The 26,171-nt window shown below is 39.9% G+C and overlaps 1 protein-coding gene across 3 annotated transcripts; it reads left to right on the forward strand.

Moving 5' to 3' along the window:
- Window positions 1-24,865, forward strand: si:dkey-192p21.6 (uncharacterized protein LOC565246 homolog). Of its 3 annotated transcripts, XM_067609547.1 has the most exons (18): window positions 1-795; window positions 1,144-1,238; window positions 1,906-2,027; window positions 3,002-3,120; window positions 4,958-5,027; window positions 5,124-5,190; window positions 7,244-7,326; window positions 10,181-10,257; window positions 11,216-11,246; window positions 11,375-11,535; window positions 13,584-13,696; window positions 14,571-14,692; window positions 15,189-15,312; window positions 15,420-15,506; window positions 16,903-16,980; window positions 20,612-20,682; window positions 21,772-21,884; window positions 23,306-23,628. In XM_067609547.1, the coding sequence occupies exons 1-18, from the start codon at window positions 582-584 to the stop codon at window positions 23,485-23,487; spliced, it is 1,929 nt and encodes a 642-aa protein (XP_067465648.1). In that variant the 5' UTR covers window positions 1-581; the 3' UTR covers window positions 23,488-23,628. The 3 variants fall into 3 exon arrangements, with proteins under 3 accessions (XP_067465648.1, XP_067465646.1, XP_067465649.1); XM_067609545.1 differs by lacking the exon at window positions 21,772-21,884 and having other exon boundaries at window positions 23,306-24,865; XM_067609548.1 differs by lacking the exons at window positions 1-795; window positions 21,772-21,884 and adding an exon at window positions 839-1,023 and having other exon boundaries at window positions 23,306-24,865.
- Window positions 24,866-26,171: the final 1,306 nt, after the last annotated feature.

Below are 26,171 nucleotides of genomic sequence, written 5' to 3' on the forward strand. Positions count from 1 at the left end.
AGTCAACACAAAGCCCCGGTGCAGCAATGTTTGCTGTGTGATGAAAGAATGAAGACACCTCTTGCACACGCTTTTATTCTCTATTATGTATTGTATATATGCACACATATCAGACATAAACTTGCTCAGAATAATAGCCCAGTGTTAGTAATGTGTCTGCACAACGGGTCAGCAGATATTAAAGCAAGCCCTGCTCCTCGGCCGACTGGAGTTCATGTCAAAGGTTAATGAGCTGCTCCTGCGAGATTACCCCGCTGAACTCATCTGTCACAGCGAGCGCTCAGGGAAATGAACTGGCTAATGAAATGAAAAGAGGGAGAGGATGTGACAAGTGATCAGCATTTAACAGTTGGCTGGATGTGGAAATGAGAATAGGGCGTCAGAGTTTTGGTTATAAAGGAAAGCAAGCTGTAATTTGAAACAAAACCATTGGACAGCATTCAAATGATAGTACAAATTTTGTTCCTCCCACTGACTTCTACACCAAAGCAAACACTTAACACATGTAAGCTGTCCGTTTCCATCAGTAATTCCTATTTTATTCATCTCCTCCACAAGATTGTAGACATAATGCCCCAAAAATGATTCCAAACATCATAAACCAGTTGACAGGAACCACAAACAACACATGCATGTTGCCCTTTGACCACTTTTTATACTGGTGTGAGTGTTATAAAGATGAGCAGGGGAGGTGGCTGTTTACAAGTAGCAACATGGAGCCTGGGAGATTGCTACAAGCAAGTCTAACTTTATTAATCCTTATAAGCAGCAGCTGTGGAGGACACATCAAATCAGGTGAGTTTACTAGATTCATTAGTGGTGAAAGTGGGTGTGATGTGTGATGTCCAGACAAACTGGATTAAATAATTTAAGTTTTCAGTTCAGATTCCACTGACGAACAGTCGGCTTCTTGTGTCAATGTTTGGTCCTCGTAATTAAGGTTAAATTTGATTTTTTGTTTTTTTCTTTTATATATAATAATGAACATGTCAGGTAGTTTAAGGACTCAGTCAATAGTATTGAGTAAGTACAATGATCTTGCTGAACATAGTGATCTGATACACCCTTCTGCTATCTTATATTTATGATGTACATGAAGATTTGTGTACCAGTTGTAAATCAGTGCTGTTTTAAATCATGCAGGACACGCTGTGAAAATGGATCAGGCTTTGTTATCGTTTCATAACCAGCTGCCCCATGAAGTGGAGGTCTTCTACACCTCAGACTATTGCTACAAGGTAAATAATATTCACTGTCTGTCCATGTTTTTCTACTTGTTGAGACATTAACATAATTGAAATCAGTTTAGTTTCCCAAAAACATAAATACCTGTAAGAATTTGTCAATTTGAACATTTTCATAGCAATGCACACAAAATATTAAGAATATAGCCTCACATAAAGTACAGTCAACAGTGTAATTCATTGGAAAAGGTGTCATTCATGTTTCTCACCCAGATTCAGTCACTAAAAAGATTAATGGAGTTTTAGGATATAAGAGAAGACCAGCAAGTAAATTTTAGAGCATGACTAAATCTTTTCTTCTGCATTTTGTAAATCTGAAAGTCGGCTGCTTTGCTAAACTCTAGACCAGTCATTCTCTACCTTTTCGGCCTAAATTGTGAGCAGTTCGACCAAAAAAGTGATTTTTCCTCTTCAGATTGTTTCATTTGAAACATTTAGATGCCAAAAAATGTATCATATCCAGTAAAAAATAGAGAAAAAGTGAGAAAAAAATAAACCTAATTTTATCTAACAGATCTTACATCTTCAATCATCTTGTTATCCCCTCAGATTTGACTCCAGGCTGGGAAACCACAGCTCTAAACTTAAGACTTTCTGATGGTTTAACTTTTGAGTGCAATGTACATTTATTCAATGTTACACCTGTTTTCTTGCATTTCAGTGTGTGTACCAGCATTTGGTCAGTGTGAAAGGCAGCAACAACAATGCATCTGCAGTGATCAGCACCAAATTCACTTTGACCGTGCGAGTGGAATCACAAATGCACAATGCAACTCTTTGCAGGTAATAAGATCAATATTCGAACAGAGCAACAGTAAAATCAAACCAGCTTTCAATTTCCCTTGCAGTCCAGGGAGGTAAAACAGCTGATTTGTTTCCGGTTTACTCATATTAACTCTGCCTGTGGGAGTGTATTGCTCTTGTCTTTAAACATAATATAGTGTGGTGGCATCCGATGATTGCATCAGCAGTTTGCTAGATTATTTACAGGGCTGGGGGAGTAATCCTGACCTGCTTTCTAGACCTGAGTGATGCCCTCCCTTAAACTACCTCACTGGGTATCGATCAGGAGCCTTTTTGGGGTTAATAAGACCTGACATTCCAATATTGATGAAAAGGGCTCATTAAAGCTTCGAAGCTTACAAGTCCTGTGGAAACCTCACCGGGGATGTTAACTGGAGGAGACAGCTGCCATATTTATAAACAATCAGGACTGACAAGAAACTGGGGCAGAGCTTTCCATTTGGGGGGTCACCTGTAAACATGGTGCGAGGGACTCGGCTGCAGCATGACAAGCCTCTGGTGTTTTTTCTGGCCCTCTCAGAGGTCTGGTCTTGAGCTTCTTAGATCAATGCTGAGGTCTCTAACCAGACTGTGCTGCTATTGATTTCCTTTTCTCCTTTGAAAAACACTCCAAGTTATAGCTAGTATGTCATCCCAGCAGTGGATCAATATGAGTGTGTAATGCATGTTTTTGGGGTCTGAAACTGGAGATGGTCAGAGAGCAAAGAGGTGTACTTCTGGTCTATGGGCACTAGGTGGTGCTCTTGAGCTTCATAGGTGTTGGGAAGGAAGGAGATGGGAAGACCCTTTTTTCAGTCAGGTCAAGAGAAAAACAGCAGCAGTAGAAAGGGAAAAAGTAATTTAATGAATGCTTCTACGGAAATATAATTTCAGAGAGGATCAAATAATACAGTCTGTGGTTTTAGATGCTCTTAAGGAAAGTGTGTCTCAATATTTCTCTGTTTTGGATGCAGGTGGAGTCAGACATATGAGGAAGGTGGTCATTACTCAGTTTGGATCCAGATGTCAGACGCTGCCAGTAATCCCAGCTGCATTCACACTGTGGATAAAGGACCAAACAACGCATACCTGCGTAAGTGGACAACACTGTCACAGTCAACATGATTGTGTTGGTGAGGCACAGTGACAGTAAGGGAACCTTTGATCCACTCTCTACTTAATTGAGTCAGCAAAGAGGTGAATCACCGGGTTTGTCCGCATCTACTGAGCAGTAATTCTCATCCATCTCTTGAGACATGATGTGTATTGATCAGATACGACATGCTTTCTTGAAAAGGGATAAAAGAAAAGCTTTTCTGTTTGTTTTGAGGGCCTGGCTCTGCGCGTAGAGCATTGTGGGTAATACATTAGGGAGTGTGGAAGGATTAGGGCATAATGGGATTTTGAAAGCGTCTCTCTCCATAATGTACACTCTACTTAACAATATTGCAGATTATGTTGTAGATCAGACTTTTAAGGCCAAGTAGCCATTATCTGAGCAGATATATGGTCAGTGTGACGGCACCCCTCACAGTATGATGAGCTTCCATTAGCTTTGCAGACCGGTGATTATACAAACTCCCCATAGGACTTGCTCAGCTTAAGTAATGGTCTGGTCAGCAGCTAAAGACAGGTTAGAGTTGCCCTGCTAGGGAATTTCAAAGTTTACTTCAGTGTCTCAGATTGATTGGCTGCAGGGCTACATGAGGTCATTTGTTGTGTGTGGTATTCTTCAAGGATATGTTTCTGTGCAGCTGCTATCAGATCCACCCTTTAATCATGTTAGTACTGTATTCTGCATTGTACCACAAACCACAAGTCACCTACTGCGGCCTTAATTCTCACAAAGAAATCCAAGATATTGACTTCTATTAAGTGTTCGACTTTAGCAAACATATTGATGAACAGAGTAATCTAGTTCTTTTGAAAAGACTCATAGACTAATAGAACGATCATGCCGGCTAGCAGAGATTTAGTGTTGTTTCACTTCATGTGCTGAGAGCTTTATGGTGTTTTTATGAGTGAACATCATAGGATGTGGATGTCATAGTGTAGATGTCAGCTCGGGTTAAAATGGCTTCTTTTTGTTTGTTTTTCCACTGAAGACAAACACAGCTCATACTGCCTCCCTGTTTTCTTTGCTTTGACGCAAGACGACCATACTGATATCTCCTGATTCTGTGTGTTATAGTTTTATAATGTCTAACACAGCCGTAAAATGTACTGATAACAGAATACTGACGGTGCTCATGAAAGAACAATCATTTTTGCCTTTTTTTGTTTGCAGAAAACAATAAATATGAGATCAAGTTGTATTTGGCTTTATTTATGGTGCACTAATTTTGCTATTAACTGCAATCTAAATTATGCAATGATGTACTGTAGTGGTTAACAGATGCAGGCATATAAGGAATTATAATTCCAAAAATGTGTTTCCCAGTGCCAAACTTTTAACCTGATCCTTGTTCTATGGTCCTTGTAAATGTCCTTATTTATTTATTTAGCAAATAAAAGACATCTAGGCTGCAGCATAACATCATCTTGACCCCACTCCTATCTATGATGCCGTCTAGCAGTCCAGCTCTTTCCCTCTGTCTTTGTTTCCTTGCCCTTCCAGCTCCAGTGTAGCCTTACATTTTCCTTTTTGGATGCCGGCAGGGTTAGATTACCTAGAGTGATTGCTCTGTGATGGATTGACCAAGAGTTTTCCATTAGGTTCTTGTTTGTCACTTGAGGGATCCCCTTTGACACTGGTTGACTGACAGAGAGCCACAGGGGAGCCTGAAGGCGAGTAAAGCAGACAGCTTGGACTGATAAAGACGCACAGTCAGACATTGACTTCCAGATAGAGAGGCTATGACGTAGGGTGATACAGTCTGATTACACAACACCAATTTGTAAACATCGTCTTTTTCCATTTTCTTATCCAGCTCTCCTGGTGGCAGCTCTCTTGCTGGCCATAATCACGCTCTTATTTGTTGTGGCTCCCTACATCTACAGGTATGTTCATTAAACCATCCTCAATGAAAACACCATTCTTCACTGATTAGTCCTCCATCAGAACCAGGCAGCCCACACTTGTTGTCCCTTTCATAGGAGGTGCAGCACATCAAAATTTATTAAGACCATTTGCTGCCAAGGCCCTCAGTACTCAGTGGATAACGTAAGTAAAATGCATTCGCTTAATATCTTAATAAATGCAATGAGATGACACAAATGCACAATGTGATTGATGAGATTGAGATCATGAAACCAAGCAAATGATTTCAATCAAGTTAGTACTCGAGTAGTAGTATCATCAGTATGAACTGTACAATCTTGAGATACTAAACACTTCAAGATGCAGCATTAATCCCACAGTTCATCAGTAATGTGTGAATGAGAAATAAGTTCTTACATTTTTATTTGAATATTTCATTCTTCTTTGTTTGGTTTATTTAATCCTGTAAATTCCTGTCCCTGTGTTTAAAGCATTCAGTTATTCCTTACTGCAAAAAAATGATTGACTTTATGCTTTTCTGTTAATCAAAAGTTAACATTGCCTTGATCCAACAGTTACATTGCATTATTTTCATTGGCCAGCTACGCAGCCTGAGATGCATACCAAGATTGCTCTGAGACTCCAGTCATCAAGCCGTTTGGGAGACACTAATGGAATGATTGATACAAATGTTAGCAGAGCCAATTGTACAGCAGACTTACATGGAAGCATTTGTCTAATCATCTTGCTTGATGGCAAGAGCTGCTGTGTATTTTTGGTGAGCTTGAATAGCTCCTCTCATTCTTCCAAGCAAGATGTCTCTGTCCTCCATATGCTGTCTGGATGGCATGCAGATCCATCATGACATATTAGTGCTGGTGTCTTCCTGCTCTGGCTCTTTAAACTGCTGCATGGAGGCCAGTGAGTAAGGCTAATCCAACTGAGAGGGCAGCAGGCCAGAGTCATCTGAATACTGCCTTCACAGAGAGAAGGAAAAAGAGGCGCCGCCACACAGCACAGAGGATGACCCAGGACACAGAGATGCTCGACATCATTTTGAGGAGTTCTGACCCCATGTGGCAATTTAGATTTTCTGTTTGGTCAACATTTTTACATCTCAGAACAATTATAGTTATGTAAAATCTCGAGACGTTTGCATATATTATTTGTAATAGCAACAAGTCTATATTTGTGTTGTCATTTGATGTATTTCTAAATGTGCCCACTGTTTTCAACCTCTCTACTTTTTTAATTTAAAAGTTAAATCACCAAGAGTACACAAACTAATGAACACTTTAATTATGAAGTATTGTAATTATAATTAACCACTGCTACTAGAGAGGGTCATTTTAGACTTAATTAGCATAACTTTTCAACTATTAAAAGAGATCTGGCAATCAGTAATTTGTAAGTTTCAAAGCAACATGAGGCAATTAAGAGAGCTCCAAAGAGGCTCAATCAAGCTGTACTAGAATCACAGATGCATCAGTTAAAAAAAGCCAATTATTTAAAGCTGCATCAATCAATGTTTTTATATCAGCAATGTGTCAAATGACTAACACAGCTTTTACAGAATGCAACTTTATCGCTTCAAATTATCCACAAAATTAGCTCTGACAAACTATTCTATGATGTCTGCCAGGACCAAATGGCGGATAGACAAAGTTAGCAACTGGCTAGTAAACTTCATGGAGCATTCAAATTATTCACAAAATTAGCTCTGATAAATTACTCCACACTGTCTGCCAGGACCAAATGGCATATAGACAAAGTTAGCAACTGGCTAGTAAACTTCATGGAGCATTCAGCAGCTAAAATGGCAGAAATTGGCAGAGCAAAACAGAGCTGAAAGCAGAGTGAACATTGGACTTAAATTAATCAGGTGGCCACAAACATGAATGCTAAAATGAATGCTAATGCTGCTGCGTTTCTGCAGTTTATCAACTTTACAAGGTGACAGTATGATATGTTGTGTTTACAGGTTGTTCCACTTCCCTCAAGTGGCCAACAAATCAATTAATACAGCTTTAAAATGTTCAGTTGAACAGAAAAAGCCAACATTATGCCAACACAGATTAACTTAAGAGAAACAGCAGTCACAAGTTGAGACAACATACAGCATGCAGAAGGCATATACTGTATGTTGAGAAGACCAATGCTTGTTACTTGTAATACTAGATACTGAAAAGCCTCGCCTAAATGTTGACATTATTTTGTCTTATAACTGTTTCTACAGGACGGAGCACATGCTTGTGAAGCTGAGCACGATGCCACTAAACCGAAACCAACACGTCTGCGCTCACTGGACACTTTCCGAGGGTATGTATGCCATCAACAACCATCCTGTTTATCAGTCTATCACCACATGCGGCTCGTTCACATGCTAATTCCTTTTCGAGCCGTCTGAGGCATGATGAAGATGTACAGGCCCAGCATAATGAATAATTACAGGGGTCACAGTCTGGCCACATGCTCCCCCAAGCTTTTGTTATCAGGCGGTATAGCTTTGGGCATGATTTCTGATATCAGTGCGTCTCGGGTTTGGAACAGAGTGTTTCTGTTGGACAGGAGTGATGCATGTGATTGAATCTGGGCTCCCTGCTAGCCTTAATTGTGGCCTGGGGGTAGACACAAAGCACGCCTCTCTGGAAACAGGATGCTGGTGTGGCTTTGACCTCCCCCTTGCCAAATAATTGATGTAATAATACCGTCAACATATCAGCACACATCCACACGGCCATAGATCTCCTGCCAAAATGGAGAGCAAAAGGAAATCCAGCAGCACAGAGGCAGCATCCAGCAGACGTCTGACATCTTCTCCATCTGTGGCTTCCTTTTGGATGAATTTGCAAAAGTTCAAGGAGAGGATAAATGGAATTCTTTTTTTAAAATTTAACCTCCCTTCATTTACAGTTCTAGCCACAGTCCTTCAATCTTATTAGCTGAAATGTCACTCTAGGGTTACAGATACTTGTCGCATATTGACATCCTGATTGGTAATACTGGAAATTCTCATACCTGACAACACACTTAATCAAACTGTGACTCAGCTCTCAAGATTAACGCTGCGTGTGCCTCCTCAGCCCTGTGACTTATGATCCATACCCCTGATAAGTAACAACTTTCTACAGAGAACAGACACATCAGTCATCTGCAATAAATGCTGAGACGTTTCTGAAGGCAAAAGGCTTTTCTTGGGGGCTGAAAGGTTTTTCTGATCATTGCTCAGGCTCCACTGACGTGATATACAGAGAACTGTGGAGTAACAGTTGCACGTTAATTTTTCTAAAAGGATTTGGATTTTAATCTTGTGGCGCACTGCTAAAAGCCTGTCGCCGGTTTTCCCTTGCTGCTGAAAATCGCACCGTCAGTAGTTAGTGATGCTGTATAACAGAAGGAACAACTATTACGGTAAAACAATGGATGGTCAGTTGCATTTGACACCAGGTGGCTGACTCATTCTGTGCCTTATTTTGACTAAGCTCCAAGTTTTCCCTCTGATTGGGTTTCAGATATGCTCTGATGTTTGGCCACAGAGAAATAACCTTGGCATTTGCACTCAAGTACTAGTAATTTATTATGACTATGGGTATAAATGTGCTTGATATGGTCAGAAGGTAACTCAATACTCTGCAGTGATAGAGTGTGGCTATCCATTTGCAACGGAGAAATGTACTAAGCTGATACTCTAATTGGTAATGCATGTACAGTGACTCAAATCAAAGAGGTCCATAAGCGTCTATCAGTGAGTCATAACCAGTTGTCACTGCTGTTAGAAAGACCCGTCTATCTGTAATCTGTTAACTATAAATCATGAATACTGAATCCCAGACATGAATTAAGTCTATTACTAAGATGACAAATGTTCAATGGAAGGCTTATGAGGGATATTTACAACTTTAACCTGATTAGGAAACAAGCCTGTGGTGCCTCAACCTGAAAATAATCTGTTTTTCTATTAACATTGATGCAACATAAAACAAAGACACCTCAGTACACATCATATTAATTAGGCATTTAGAGTTTCCCTTAATCATAATTAGTAGCCACTAGTGTCACATGTGCGGCATTTGTAATGTAATCTGCCTAAAATGGAGTGTTTTAATTAAAAAGATGGCCAGTAAGCCCTGATGTTGCAGTGATTTTCACGCGGTCTCATCTGGCTAGTGATTTAACCTTTGTCTTTGTCACTATGGCGACTAATGGATATGTTTGTCAAAATTTAAATGACAGCCAGTGTACATATCTGTGTGTTTGAGAGAGAGAAAGAGTACATGAACACATGAAGCAGGGTTTTCTCTACTTTAATAGCCCTTTTTGAGATGATAGTGGCAGATTAAAATCTTGTATCAGCAGGTTGGGGCTAAAAGAGGAGTAATGGCTTGGTGTACCTCTTAATTGAATCTCGGCAGAAAAACAAGAGGAGGCAGAGGTAGATACAGTGCACCTTATCAGACAGTCACAGTCTTAGAGGTTGTCCTAATCTCGTTATGGCTCTTAAAGACCCCCTTATGATTTTTTTTTTCTTTTTGATTGAATAACGCATGAATCAGAACCATAAATTAGGTATTCAGGATGGTGAAAGGATTGAAACCACCTCGAAGCAAACCTCCGCTACAGCTCTACCATGCAATCATTTACATTCCTCTGCCAGTTTGTGTTGTGTAATGGCACCCACCCACTTTCTGACATGCAATACAAACACCTTTTTTCCTCCAGTGTCTGATTCAGTGAAGCACTCCATCACGTGCTGTGTTTCAGCAGCCTTGGCCAGTGCTAAAGTATAAAGTGTATCATATATTAGACGCAAAGTCTTTAGTCAGCACTCCTGCTTGAGGAGATCCAGAGGACAAGTGTTCATTTCCTGAGTGATTCATAATGCTTAGATTGCATTATCTTGCATTTGGAGTGTGACAGAATAAAAAGCCCCTCCCAAGGCCTCTTTAACTTTAATTTGAAAGTTAATATTTCATCAGAATCAAAGTATTGGTGTGATGATAAGAAAACAGTTTGATATATATGTTTTATTCAGTGTTTCATGTGTTTATGATTTTTTAAAAATGGGGGACAGTTTTTAATTTTCACACACATTTCCATTATTTACTCTTCCTTTACTATTTACTATTTACTAAATAGTGTATTATAGTGCTTACTGATTGTGCTGTCTTTGTAGGTTTGCCCTCACAGTGATGGTTTTTGTGAACTACGGCGGAGGAGGTTACTGGTTCTTCCAACATGCACCGTGGAATGGTTAAGTAAAGTGCAAGACATGCACGAAATTATGACATAAAACTAAAATAAGAGCTTGTACAGTTCAACTGCTCCCTGCATGTTGCAACAATTTGAGTTTGTTTCCTGCCTTCTGTCTAATTTTGCCAATCAAGTAGATTTAATAGCTAAAAGGACCAAGAGCTCATAGTCTGTTTCAAGGAAGAAACCAGTACTTTTAATATTAATGTATTAATAATCTCTAACACAGAGCCTGGTCTGCACTGATTATTTAATGGCAGCATTGTCCTCAACATGTCTGCAGCACTTACTGACCTGTTGTCACTAATTATGATAAATGCAGTCCCAAACCAAACACACAGGATGCCATTCCTCATGCAGGCCAAATAAAAGGCAAGATCCATAGATGTTTATTGTTATTAACAACCAAGGAGGAGACGAGGAGGAGGAGGGATGTGTTTAAATGGCAGCTGGGACAGTATGGGAGGGAGAAGTGAATGAGTAATAATGACCAGTCTCGAGGTGCTCTTGAGTAACCAGTGACCAGGGGTTGTTCAAACATTAAACCATGCTGGGTCCATTTTCTCTAATGAATAAAAGCTGTCTAAAAAATGGTATGAAAACTTTAATAATATACAATCTGTTTTTTGGAGATGTGTTCAATTTAAATTTTATAATAGCCTCTTTGCCACATCTACAAGTGTATTGATTTCAGAGGTGGTTTGATTAATCTTTTCTCTGCTGCAGGGCCGCTACTGTCACAGGAGTGCAGATGTTTATTAATCATACTTTTTCAAAATGGAACATTAATGACAGAGGCAGCACTTTAAGGACGTAACATTGGTCTTCATTCACGTTGTGGTCTTTTTGGATTGCTGAGATTAGAGGAGGGAAAGAACTGTGAACTCTGTATAATGACGTCAAAATCAAGTATCTTTGTTTCTATTGATATTAATTCATGTCTCCGATTTTTATGCAGGTCTAACTGTGGCAGATCTTGTGATGCCATGGTACATTTTTAAGTGCACTGTCATACATGTTGAGTCCCATACTCATTTAGTATAAAATATACATGAATATGCACATTTTTGTTCTTATATACATATTTTTAACTACATAATTCTGTTATTTCTTAAAGGTTTGTGTTTATCATTGGGACCTCAGTGGTGTTGGCTTTCAGATCCATGCAGAGGAGAGGAGTGGGCCGCCTGCAGCTGTTGCGCAAAATCACCTGGAGAACAGTCGTCCTCCTGATGCTCGGCTTCTGCTTCCTCAACTATTCTCCAAGAGACGGACCATGTAGGTTCAAAATATGTAGCATGTTGTTGTTAATGGAACAAATACATCCTGCATTTGGACGTGTTTGTTCTGATCTTCTGTTCTGTACTGGCATCATCATTAGAGCGTGTGTAACAACAAGCTGAATTTGCTGTTATATTACATTACATCAAACAATTTGAACACTGATTCTGTAGGTATTTTCAATCATTTATATCATGCAACTCACAAAAAGGCATTGTTTTCATGAACTGCAGTTAGTCAAGTAACAAAGACAAAGATGTTATATGGGTTGAGCTCCAGATTTGTGATAAAAGCTGCAGGGCTGTGTCGGGGTTAGAGGAGGGGAAGCAAGCTGAAAATCCTCATTTCATCGTCCACCTGGGGATGCACAGGACGCCCTTCACACATTAGCCATCCCCGGTGCTAATGGACTTTCCTGTGTGGATGTCTGTGTAACTGGGTTAACAAAAATATCGTTATTGTGTGTGCTGTCTCAAAATCCAGCACCAGGGGACGTTTAACAGAGGCAGATTGAGCAAAAACAAACCGTTGCGGTAATGGACAATTACAAACAGATAGTGTTACACCCTTCAGCCCCATGCAGCTGCTGTTAGAACCGCTGTTGGAGCTGCTCATAACAGCGCAGTGACTTTTACCATAAACTGCAGCTTTGCCCTCTGTCTCCAAGGACGTCCTCTGCAGTTCAGTCGCAGAGTTTGATCTAATAAGAGAATGGAGTCATATCAGCTCAATATGTTAAACTGTTTCAATGTCAGACGAGCTAGAATAAGGTGTTAACCTTTGACATCAACTATGAGTCATTTCAAATAAACGTTACTATGGTTATATATCTGCAGTAAATCATGGTCAACCAGCGCTGAAGACCTTGAAACTACAATTTTGATGATTTCCCTTTCTTTTTATACTTCAATTAAGATTTTAAATGCTGTGATACAGGTTTAAAATTATAAAGTGCTCATATAATATTTTAGTCTGTTGGATAACCTGAAAAACACATGGTGGTTCAACATGACGGTGTTTTTTTGATTCCTTTGAACATTGACATATTTGTATAGTTTTGCTTTAGCAAAATTTAACAATGTGTTTTGGAAGTGTAATTTTTGACTATTTGACAGTTTTTCTTCTTTGTTGGATTGTGATCAGTTACAAATCAGTCAGATGAAGATGGGGTCAGAAAGTCAGATTCGAAATCCTACTGTTGAGTAGCCTTCAGAGGACGTTTGAATACAAAAAGTTTTTAACTAATCTGTTTGCTGTACTTTCTGATGGCTTTAAACAGCTCTGTTCTGTACTGTGAGATACTTTTTTATTCAGTCTCTTACTGAAAGGCCTCAGAGATGGGAAGTAGACAGCAGAGCTTTCACATCTTAAAAGATATTGACCGTCAAAAGGATCCTAATTTCACACAAAAACCTACATCAATTGATCAGATAGTGAAACTAAATGTGTTACAATTTCCAGCAGAATACAGAAACAGTAAAAATTACCTTTGGGGATGTAACCTGCAGATTTAACAAATGTGTCATTAGTAAGAGCTTTCTCTTTTCCTGTGAAAGGGGAGATTTCCGCCTCTTATCTGATTCGTCCTGATCAATGATTGGGATTACATAGTTTTTACAGCACTTTGTGCGGCAAAGAGGTTTTCAATTAACTAATGTGTAGATTACCATCAATCTCTCAAACAGGAGCCAATCCTATCCTCCCCAATTTGTCGAGACCAAGAGATAACTGGGAATCTTTGATTAGCTTCCCACATTCTTGACATGTCCATACTGGAAGGCTGACACCATTTCCCATTGCCTCGCGCTGTCCATCATCATTCTTCAGGAAGTAGTAGTACTGTAGTAGTAGTAGTAGGATGATTGAAAATATGATATCACCAATATTATCAGTTTCCTGATTTATAATTTGCTCAAATCAGCAGGAATAGCTTTACACCAGTGAGTTATATCTATACCTTGCCTGAGTTGTACGTTCATATATTCATCATTGGGTATGGAGGCACAGATGAGGGTTTATGCTATGTGTTTTTGAATGTGTTGCAGTGTCCTGGTCCTGGCTGAGGATCCCTGGAGTGCTGCAGCGTCTGGCCTTCACCTACTTTGTTCTGTCTCTCCTGCAGACTTTCTGGGGCCAGAAAGAAATCCCACTGAGAGCGGTGAGCAGCTCTGTCAAGTTCACTTTCATCAGTCATTACACACCAGGGAAACAACATTAAAGAAGTCTAATCTGAAGTGTGCACGTTGCCTTTCTGGGACCAGTTTTGTCATTTGGTGTTGTTCTTGTTCCTGTTGATAACTGAGCAAACATACAGCCACCTACAGTCATGCTAGTGGCTCTTTGAGACTATACTTAGGCACAATAGTGCTTTGAGCTTAATGCTAATACCACGTCAGCTTAGCTCAGCAGTTAACATGCTGATGTTTAGCACTTATGTTTGCCATGTTGCTATCTTAGTTTAACACACTATTGTTTGCTAATTAGTACTAAAAACAAAGTACATTTGAGGCTGAGGGGAATGTCATTAGTTTTCCTGGTAGGCTACTACATGAGTTACATTTTTGACCTGATGATAGCACTAGATGAAGTGAGCCTAACAGGCCTTTTTCACCGCAGACATTTGACCTGTCATGTAAGGAAAAGCACAGTTGTTGCTGATAACATTAACAATGGCTCTGTCCTGTTCAAGTGTACCAATATAAGACATCTCAGGGTGACAGTGAGCCAGCATGCACAACACTAGGATACTTAAACTGAAGCAGCAAAATGGAGTTCAGCCATCTTTAATTTAATTATTCAGTCACTACTTTAGTCAGTAGGTTTCATCCTCTTGGGACCATGATTATCTGTAGGCCTACTCAGTTTCATGGCAATCCATTGAGATATTTCAATCTGTAGCACAAGTGATGGACAGACTGGCCAACAGGCTAAACAATTGTCAAGTGTCCAAAATTGTAAAATGTCCAAAAGATGAACTGTTTTATTCCCCCTTAAAACTATTAAACATTATTTTTGATTTATTTATGATGCAGTATCACTGGTGGAACCCCTTCCAGGATGTGGTCTTGTATTGGCCACAGTGGCTGATTATCATTTTCCTGGAGACTCTGTGGCTGTTCATCACCTTCCTCCTGCCTGTACCCAACTGCCCCATGTACGTCCAAGCAAGGCTCTCAGTGTCATGCAACTGACTTAATCTACTCAATAATCCACTGCACACGTATGCTAACAGTGTAAATTTCATCCATCTCTGCATGCTGGGATGATCTCCAGTTTTAGGCTGTTGCAGCAGTGGTGTTACTGTGCACCTTGTGTTGCTGGTGTTATGAACCGCTGTGATTTATGGGCTTGTGGTGGATGCTTCAGAGGGCATAATTAGCCAATCTCAGTCTGTCATGTGCAATAAGAGGAGCGGAGGCAGAGGATCCATCTTCCTCGCTCTGTGTCTTCTGCTCAGTGCAGCTTTTTGTGTGTTTTTTCCCCATCTCTGTGACCCTGCATGGCATCTGTGTGAAAATACTGTGTTGGTACGAATAGTAACGATCCTTTCCAGAGCTCTTTTCCTGAAATGTGAGTACTTAACTTTATAACTTTAGTAAGTGCTGTACAGTTTCTTATTCCATAATGATTATGTGCTTTAATGCTATCAGAGGGTATTTGGGAGCTGGTGGAATTGGTGATAATGGTCTTTACCCAAACTGCACTGGGGGTGCGGCAGGATACGTCGATAGATGGATGTTTGGTGATAACATGTACAGGTACCCCACATGCAAAGTAAGACCTTTTTCATATAGCATATGTTATTTAATCTATCTATCACAAGACATGTGCAGTTAGCGGATTTAAAGCTTTTCTGGGTCTTTTCATCTTGCCTTCTCCAGGAAATGTATCACACCACACAACCCTTTGACCCAGAGGGGGTTCTGGGTACAATCAACTCCATTGTCATGGGATTTCTGGGGATGCAGGTAAGACAGATCACGTACAGTATTTCATCTGTACGATTCAACAAGTGGAAAAATATTATTCTTTTATCTTGTCAGGACTTTTTAAAAGGGTCCATATTATTCTGCAATGTTTTTCATGGTACTGATATTGCATTTGCACATATATAGTTAAGTTTAGTCAGTAGGTTGTCTACGGAATAATTAATTATTGATTATTGAATTAATTAAAGGGTCAGGTCAACCAAATCACCCAGAACCCACCCCCCCCCCCCCCCCCCCAAAAAAAAAAAAAAAACATATGTTACTACTTTACCCCAGTGGCATTTAGCCATGCAGATGGTTCTGGTTTTGAGATATGTAACTGCTGTAACTCAACTCAATGCTCAATACTGCTGATGAATTAACAAGAGAAACCAGGACATACAGTAGTCTCTGGAAAGAAGACGTTGGTTTTGAGTTTTTAATTTTTTTTAATCATTTGACTGCCACAAACAATGTTTAATTCCCCTCAATTTGGTTGGCAGCTCAGGAAATCTCAAAATCTATTGGCAGAAATATGCTTTTCATTGATTTTGGTGAACTGATCCTTTGAATCCTCACAACACTGGGGCCTGATTGGCTGACAGCAGCAGCTTCTTTCATTCAAATGGAACCAAACTTGCTCAGGAGAAGCTATCTGGTAAAATGTAGAAAATGGATTTAAAAGATTATATAAATTGTGTTGCAGTGTTCTTAATCTTAATTTCTTACAACAACTTAATTTAACATTCATGTTTGTAATTAAACAAAAAGAAATGTAATTGTAATCCTAATATGTTGATAAAAACATTGTTAACTCTGTACTTAAATGAAGGTCATATGACAGACTTTTTCCTGTGTGCGTGTAAGTGCACAGCTGCCCTCCTTTATTGACAAAATGTTGTCAGAGAGCAAGGAGAGAGCTTTTGGTCTTTAGACCGGAGTCTCCAAGGCAGCTCACGCACTCTGATGGCAACAGTGTCACTTATAACCATTTGTGTTGTGGGAAGTTGCCATTCGAAAGCAGCCACATTGCTCAATTCCCGGTGGGCGGTTAGCACTGAGCCCTTCAGTCAGCGAGTCTTAGACGACACGCCAGGTGTCCGTTGCCCTCCTCTGTGCTCACCCATACTAATGTCCTCAGCTGAAACATATTCATCATCACCAAATTAATCAGAGGTTGCAGATGACTTACACCCCACATCTGGCTCGACAGGATAGGAGAAATGTGACCGCCACGTCAGGGACGCAGCATTGACACCCACATCCCAGGCCTGTTTGGTTACCCAAGGGCAAATAAATGGACAAGCCAGTTGTTGGTGTTTACATGGTATTTCCAGTTAAATGTATGATTGAATGAGTTGTGGTGTTGTGCTTATCTCTGCCCCCTTCTCCACAGGCGGGGAAAATTATCATCTTCTACAAGGGGATAAACGTCCACATCCTCTGCCGATTCCTAGTGTGGGCTGTCATCCTGGTAAGTTTCATCATGTGGAAATTTTAAAACACAGCTGGTAAAGTAACTCACTATAAAAGTCGATCGATAATTTAAAAGCAAGACAACAAATCACTTAAATCGCCTTACTGCTTGTATGACTCACACAAATCCTTGCCCTGTCTTGCTGCTTTACTTTGCGTTGCAGGTAAAGTCTGCTGCGTGTTTTCCAGACACTCAGGTATTAGTCATAGCTGCTGAAACCATTCATTAGCAGGACTTAGTAGAGGACATGTGTGTGATCTGAGTACAATTAAACAACAACCATGTGTGGCTGTGTTTCCGGGCAGACATGGGTATCCAGTGCCTCAGGGGGATACACACTGTCTCTCATTGCCTGTGTGTGTCTCACATGTGGTTTTAGATTATAAGAGTTGTGCATATTACTTACACTCTTTGGCGCACAGTATACTAGCATCTGATGAAGAGCATGATCAATTCATACACCTGCAGGCTAAATCTCAGCAAACATTTACAGATGAAACACATGACAGTATTGATAAAGTGTTATAACAGAAATAGATGAAAGTCCTTCCAAATCCAGGAAAGAAAAGTTACATTTCATCATAAATCTACTCGGATAGCACGGAGGTTATATTTGTTTTGGCTCTGTGTTCATGCTGGGTGGTCTTAAAACACAAAGAGCCAAGCTGGCCTCTATTTCATTTAGAGGGGGAATATGTCCCATTGGGAGAAGCCAAGTGTTATACGAGATGGCCCGTTTTGCATTTCCAAACCTGTGACAGGAGGCTGTGAGTCTGCTTTAACGAGACTGACAGATATCCATGTAGGAAGGCCAGGCTTTGATGAACTGTGCTTGGCCACTGTTTTATAAGTACAGGGAGATGCTGCAGAGATGGAGCTCGTTTGTAAAACGGGGTTAGTGGGAGCCTGCATGCTGTGGAGGCAGACATCCTGAACTGGCAGTCCTGTGACCTGGAGCGATGATGGAGCTGGAAGAGCTGGCTGCACCACTCAGCCTTTGAAATCAAACTGTGCAGGATGAAAAGAAGGGGCCAGTAGAGTCAGCCGGGGAAAACACACAGAAACAGTAATAGATACCATTAGTTTCAAGTTATGTTGTTGTTGCACATGACTTTTCTGCTACATTAGACATCAAGTTCCTTCAGACGGGTATGTGTAATTGTATGGGGTTTATTTATTTGACCCATGTGATTAAACTACATTGAAGGTCCTTAAATTAAGGAAACAATTTCATTTGTTAATTTGGTCTCATTAGTACTACATCTGTCATGTAGTCAGGCTTATTGAGTCAAATCAACTGAAGTTTATTTGTGTAGCCCAATGTCACATGCAATATCTCAATGAGGTTTACAGGCCCATATAAACAATGGATCCTTGTCCAGCCCATACTTCTCTAAAAAGATAAGAAAAAAAATCCTAAAAAACCTCAGCATGCAAGAAAACAAAATCAAGCGTCTATAGCCATGTTAATGGCTCTGTGAGGCTGTACTTCAGCTAAGTGCTAACATCAGCATGCTAACATGCTCTCATTGACAATGCCAACATGCCAACATGATGTTTAGCAGATAACCTTGTTAACCATGTTAGCATGCTAACATTTGCTAATGAGCACTAAACACAAAGTTCAACTGAGGCTGATGGGACTGCCATTAATTTTTAAGGGATTTAGTCAAGTAGGGATCAGCAAAGTCAATGAGGATCATGAATGTCTGTACAAAATTTTGTGGCAATCTATCTAATGGTTGTTGAGATATTTCAGTCTGGACCAAAGGGGTCAACCAACTGACAAATCGACATTAACATCCCTGGAAGAAACCACAGGAAATGTTATTGAGAGAGATCTCCACTGTCTTGAGCTGTGAGAGCTCAGTAGAGCAGTAGGTGGGAAAATGGCAATTACAAAAACAAGCTTAAAGTTTGTTAAAATACACAAGACAACAACAGCATTATAATCCAACAAAAAGATTATAATAGGTCCAATACAAACATAATAAATCCAATATTAGAGGTCCAGAAGTCAAAGAAATGGTTCTTTTGTATTTGTGAATCAGGACAAATCCTGTTTATATATGTGAGAATCAATTGAAATTCTGTTGTGAGAATTTAACATCATTAACCTCTATTCTTAAATGACAAATTTCCCCATTTTGTCTCCTGGTGTTGAATCTTATTGACTATCATTGTGGAGCGAGTGGCTGGAGGGAGGTGAAATAAATTAGATCCATTTGGCTTCTCCCAGAGGCACCAAGTGATAAAGTAACACATGATGAAATAAATAAACATTAGGCTTTTATGTTTTTCCACTGTATCTCATGGTTCACCAGTTAATGATATATAGATGGTGTGGATACTCAAGATTATGATGTTAGAGATGTTATATTCAAGATCATTCTGTGTTTAGTGACGAATCAATACAGGGACTTAAAATCCTGGTTGACTGAAATAAAGGATAACGATAAAATAGATTTTCTCTCATTGCAGTGGCTCAACAACAAGAGCAGGACATTTTTTCATTGATTTTGGGAGTAGATACAAACCATGTGTAAAGCATGAATACATAATCATCCCACATGCTCTACTTATGTATATTTGCTTTGGTTTCTTATTTAATCTCAGTAGCTAAATCTATTTATAGTCCTACAAACTGTTTTCACCAACACAAAAAAGCAAAATTAGTTTTAGTGATTGGCCTGCTCTTGATATTGACTTTTCTAATACAATTTCAGCTCAGAGGGGAGGCAGGAAGCAGAGCTGAACTGCCTCTTGTTTCAGACATGTGCTCTTGACATTAGCAAGTCTCCTCAGTGGAGGAGGGAGCTCATTTCTGCAGGCACCCAACCACAGGATTGATATTATGCACAGGAGGTTCAAAAAGAATCAGAAAGTGTTGATACAATAAACACAAGCCAGTTTTTACACCACAGCTCACTGTAGTGTGATTTCTGTGGCGGATTGATATTCAGGGTCGGCCATGCATCTTCTCCCTAATAAACAACAGCCCATGTTAATTAAAGTCCAACGATCAGGCTCCAGAAGTGAGAGATTGAAATTGAGCGATTGCCCCACATACCAGCCCCATCCCACATCCTGCTGCCTGGATAGCCTGGAGACTCAATCCAGCCCCGGCTAGGCTATTTCCACACCATCGATTCTGTCATCTATACACATGATGGATATCCACCTAACAAGCATGTTTGGATTCTTATCCACTGCCCTGGGTTTCTCTCTGGAGAACAAAATGGTTCTTCAAGCATCTAAATCATATGTAAAGGTAAATAGATGAGACAATAAAAGCTTTTATTGATGTACAGTTCATCAGATTGTATGGTTCGTGTGTATCATTGTTATTAAGGCAGCGGAGTCAACTTGGCCTTCAATGGATTCTCCACTATCTGCCGGAGTCTGACACTCTTTGAAGAGAGCAACATTCCAGCGTGGTGGTCAAATTGGCGTGTTTGCAGTCCGATATTGTGTGTGTGTAACTTGATGAACCTTATTCATCTGACTCCCAGATAATCGGTTAATCCGCCGGACTCGCTTGATTCTGTTGCCTTACGTTTTAGCAGCCCAGTACAGATTGCTTTATCGCCCTCCATCGATTTGAAATCTGTTTCATTTCCACCCTCAGGGAATCTCTGCAGCCATCCTTTCTAAGTGCACACGAGACGGAGGATTTATACCTGTCAATAAAAACCTTTGGTAAGTGCTTCCTGACCCTCTAAATCCAGCCACTTTTCTCACAAAAGAAAGGATGGGTTTCCAACAGACACAAATCAAGGCTGCTAAAACACGCGTTTACTTACCTCTAACGACAGCTATGACTGTAAATAATCACCCGGACTGTCAGGAGTGTGAGGTGGAGCCGTTATACATCCTCCCAACATGATCACTCCTTACAGCCAGAAAAATGAGGGATGCTTTATGATCTCTACCCCACCAGTCGTCCTGGCAGAAGCACTCAGTACACATTTTACCAGCTATGTGTGATGGAATAGGATCCGGCTCTGGGAAAAGCATCTATGTAACCACAATGCAGTCTCCCAAACTATCATATGCCTTTTTGGAAAAACAAGGCACAGTGTTTTTATAAATGTTTATGGTGATTTTGCATGAAATACAGCCCAATTACTGCCTCAGATGGAAATTATTTTATGACCTGTGCATTTGTTCCACTCCCACATTCCCCTTAATATAATGTGAATCATTTTAATGTTGCAGCAGGAAGAATACCATTTCATCTGTGATGTGTAAGCAAATTCTTCATGATGTTCCACAGGGGCCCCCGCTAAAGCTGCATTCATCCCTCGCCATTACCTGCCTGGCTTTTATAGGCAGTTCATCATGCACAGGTTATTGAGCTCTTGAGTACAAGTCCCAGCCTGGATGTCTAGAAGTAATTAACTCCCAGCTAAGAGTCCTTTTTGGCCCCACTTCAGCTGAGATAAAAAATAAAAAAGCCCACTGCAAGGAGGCTCCGGGAGGCAGCCATTTTACATTAGATGATATTACATCAAGCATTCTTGCACTTAGGAACAGACAGGGACATGGCTGGCTGGCACGGCTCCACAGGGCACGTGCCAAGGATCCACTGCTGATGCTTTACACCAATCCAGCAAACTGTCCTGCAGCTTGAGACTCCTGGGTGTTATTTATGTGCAGTAGAGGATTGATAGCCTCAGTGTTTTTACACCCTTGTTCACACCGTTCACATTTTAGTGATGCCCAAATGTACACAGTGAAATGTTGTTGTTGTAAGTGTAAGTGTTGTTGATGGTCTGTTTTGTTCAGGTCAGTGTCCTATGTGATGTGTATGGGCTGTTTCTCCTTCCTGCTGCTGGGAGGCATGTACTTTGTCACTGATATCAAGGGCTGGTGGGGCGGACAGCCATTCATATATCCAGGTACTGTGGTCATGGACCAAAGGGCTCAGTGTATATACTGGTGTATATGCTTTGGTTGGAATAAAAACCTCAGACAATTGATTGGCACATGAAACACCCACATTGAATAATACATTTAATTAAATAAACCAGCTATAATCAGTATTTTTGTATTAACAGACCACATGTATGTGGACTCTGTAGTCAGTCTGCAGTTGTATGGAGCGTTTTAGCGTCTTTTAGCTCATTGTTTTGTTTTTTTGGTCTGTAACTTAACTGTTTTGGTTGACTCTCATCAGCATTGTTCCCAGAAGCAGGCAGCTGTTTTCAGCTCTAGAAACCCCACATAAGCAACCTGTCCAGTGCCAAACTGCAGAAATGTTAGCGACTAGCTGTTGAATACAGAGGAGCATTTTGCAGCTAAGCACCAGATATTTCCCTCTCAAGTTGGAGAGCAAAACAGAGCTAAAAGGAGAGTGAAACATTGAAATGAGTCCAATGACTCCAATGACTCCATATCTGCAGTAACCTAACAAGCTCGTCATATCTACTAAACAATGATAATGTGCCAGGGTTGTGTCTCCAAGTGGCCAAAAAATCAGTAAAAGCAGGTTTAAAGAAATATTCTGGTACTTTTAAACTTAGTCTTATTCTCTAATTTTGACATGGGTCATGCTAACATTGCACTCTCTACCTCAACTGTAGAGAATTGGGAAACCCAAAGTCCGGCAAAACAAAGATATCAGGGCTACCCGGGGTGAGCCTCCCAAAGCTTTCCAAATAATACATTTTATATAAATAATTTCAAGCACTTCATTCTGAGTTAAAAGTAAACACAGAAATTGGATCAGTTACTCTTACTATACTGCTAACTACATAAGGATCTACTTCTTGGGGCAATTTGGCGGCTAACAAATCTAGCTGTCTATTCGTCTGCTGAATAACAAACATTAGTTACTTATCATTTTATTATTGTATTATTCTACTGCGACAGGAGTTACTATTGAAAAAGTGTTCTTAAAGGGCTTGATTGCCTTTAGGGGTTGTAATCTTTGTAATCGCTGTTGCTTATCATACAGAGATCTGAGTTTTTCCATATCTAAATTGAAGGTTGAGACTTGACATGACCATTTCCAGCTCAATCTACCTCGCGCTTTTCTTCCATTTATTAGTTTATTCTTAGTCTGACTCAGAGACAAGTGTTTAAAATGAGTAATGTAAAATTTATGTTTCTTTGGAAAGCTTTAGGAGGTTTACACTGCTTGCCCCAATATACTTGCTTTGTTGGAATATGTGTTTCCCTAATCTCTACAGCAGAGGAGGTGAGTGCCAAGATTATTATGACACCAGAAGATAACATTTTCCTTTAAAACAGAGAGAACATTTTCCTTTAAAACAGAGAAGTCCTGTTCAATAACACCTTGTATTTGTCTCCTCCTCAGGGATGAACTCCATTTTTGTGTATGTTGGCCACTCTCTCCTGGGTTTCTACTTCCCGTTCAGCTGGGAGATGCGCTTCCAGGAGAGTCATTGGGAGTGGCTCTTCCAAAGCCTGTGGGGAACTGCACTGTGGGTGCTCATCGCCTACCTGCTGTACAGGAAGAAATTCTTCCTCAAAATATAAAACAGGATGATTATCTGTCCCTCTCTCTCTCTGTAGAGACAATTACCATACCTCACAGTTCTTGGCCTAATCAGTTTAGTTTACTTCTCATTGATGTACAGCCTGCCCACATGCATCTGCATGAATTGCACTATTACACTAATATCCCACTCATCTGATAAAACAAGCAGCTCAGACTGAAAAGAGGATTAAAGTTTTTGTCAAACACAAGCAGATCAAGATCTACTACAAGAAAAAGGTTAGAAAATGTTCATGTGTGGAGCCACCCAGTTTTGAAAAAAGATGTCTGATCCATTGGTGTTGTTGGGCAGCTGAGGATTTATTTAATGCCACTTGTTTTGTACACTGAATAGACTGATTAAATCAAATATACTGAGGTGGTACTTAACAAATTAGGCCGAGTGATTCCACTACACACCAGGCCAGCCATTATGAGTCTGTTGCCATGGCCACTCCTCCTCTTTCTATGTATGTGTGTGTGTGTGCGGGTACCATCTGCTGTCCGAGTGACAGTACTTAATAGGGGTCAAGATGCACAGCTCACAAAGGAGTGTCATTAATGGGACCGACACCTCTAGCACTCATTCTATTAGAAAATCAGGGAAATTACATGAATCCAATTCATCAGAGGACAACGACAAGCCCCCTGAAAGAGCCTGAGCCCTTGTTACATGTTTAAAATTTTCATTTTTTATACACAAGCTATTAACATACTGAAGCAGGGTTCATTTTCAGACTCAGATTATAATATTTCTACATGATTGACAATGTGGTTGGGTGATTTATACATGTTTTTTGTAGAATGAATGAGAGTGTTGAGCAGGTACAGATCAGTGTGGCCTTTGCATCAGGTCAGGTGAGTGTACATCATGAAATGACCATCTAGTTAATGAAATGAAACAGCATCATGCTCTTCTTCCAGAGGAAATCATATTACACACTCCTCAGAAGCCATAACATTGTGTAATATGGTGTAGTGGTTTTGGTAATTGTCTTATAAACAGAGGTTGTTGTTTGAATCCCAGTAGGTGCATCCTGCCCTCTTGAACAAGATGCAAGTCCATAATTGCTTTCCCAAACTAGTGCCAGCAATGGAAATGCATTGCTGCTTCTTCATGAGATGAAAATGAAATCAATACAGACTCACCACAGAGGGCCAAAGATATGTTTTGTGTCTTCTGCATTTATTTAAATTCAAGCATTTAGCTGACTCATTCAGAGAGATTTATAGTGTCTGCAGCATGACGAGGTCAGAACTGAATAAACATCACTAATAATAAAGACTGTAAGGATCAAAATAAAAATATCCAGACTGTGGAGGTGACAAATACTGTGCATATATTTCAGTTTGAATTTCTGATAAACTCATCCTGCACTACTCTAAACTTGGTGTCATTCTAGCGCTTTCAAAAAATGTTTTTAAGAAACCATTGTGGTTTGACATACCATGTCTACACCACCACATTTCCTTGTCCTTATTGATTATTTTTGAGCATATGTCTCAGGATACCTATAGTCTGTCATATGGAAACTTTATCCCAGATACAATGTTCTCATGCAGACTGTTCAGCATCTTATATCACATAATGATCCCCATTATCTCCCTTGATAGAGCAAACAGGAATACATTTATCTTCCTATACAGTGTAAGTGAAAACCTTAATACAGTATCTGCTGAAACAGTAACAGATAATTTATTATAAACATACAAACACCCATTTCAGACATTAAGATAAGATGATATTTTGAGTAAATTGACAACTGTAAGACCAATTCTTGTAAGATTTTAGGCAATAACTTTGTGTTGTGCTTTTTTGAGTTTCTTTTAGTAATTTCACCTTTTCACTAAAGGACACAATTATTTTGATGATGATACAAATGAGGTAAATTGATAAAACTGAAAAGGAGAGGTGAAAATATAAGAACAGTGGTGGTAATATGTTTTTCCCCACCCAGTGAAAGTTACCGGAGCTCCTGAGAAGCCCTGCCATCCCCCTCTGCAGCCCAGTGAGCTCCAGTGTTTTTTTGCTACATGCAGAGACATTGATTGGAGAGCGATTGCTGTGTGAGTGACTGGTGTCCTGCCCTGAGGCTGCAGCAATGCATCACTCCACACTATCCAGTCACACAGAGATCCCACACTTTAACACAGCCTTCAGCCTCCGACACACTCTCCTGAGCGGGAAGAGGCACAGCTGACAGTACAGATGGTCTTTTACAGTAGTTTGCTGGTTTCGTTCTGGCATTTATGAGCAGATAGACACACTGTTGTCAGTTGTGAATTGTTATTAATCCAAATGGTGTTTTGGGGGTGCAGCTAAGCAGTAAAATGGCTCATCATTCAGCTAAAAACCCACTGCTATACCTCCCAGGAGTTAATTTGATGCTGTTCCACATGCACACTTGTTCTAAAATACCACTTTAAAAAAAGTTTAAATCCACTGGTGTGAATAAATTCATGTCACTGATGCTAGATATGAGAAAATGCATAAATACAATTATTACAAGCCAGTTATAATAAAGCAGTGATTAGAATAAACACACCTGATACCCCTTTTAAAAAAAAAAAAAAAAAAAAAAAAAAGAAGAAGAAAAAAAACTGCGCCTGCACCTTTAAAATGAACCATTACACGTTTAATGATAATTGTTAATAATTTTTCCCCCGCAGAGTGTTAATGAGATGA

This window comes from Thunnus thynnus, chromosome 14 (genome assembly GCF_963924715.1).
Source record: "Thunnus thynnus chromosome 14, fThuThy2.1, whole genome shotgun sequence".
In the NCBI taxonomy this organism is placed as follows: domain Eukaryota; kingdom Metazoa; phylum Chordata; class Actinopteri; order Scombriformes; family Scombridae; genus Thunnus; species Thunnus thynnus.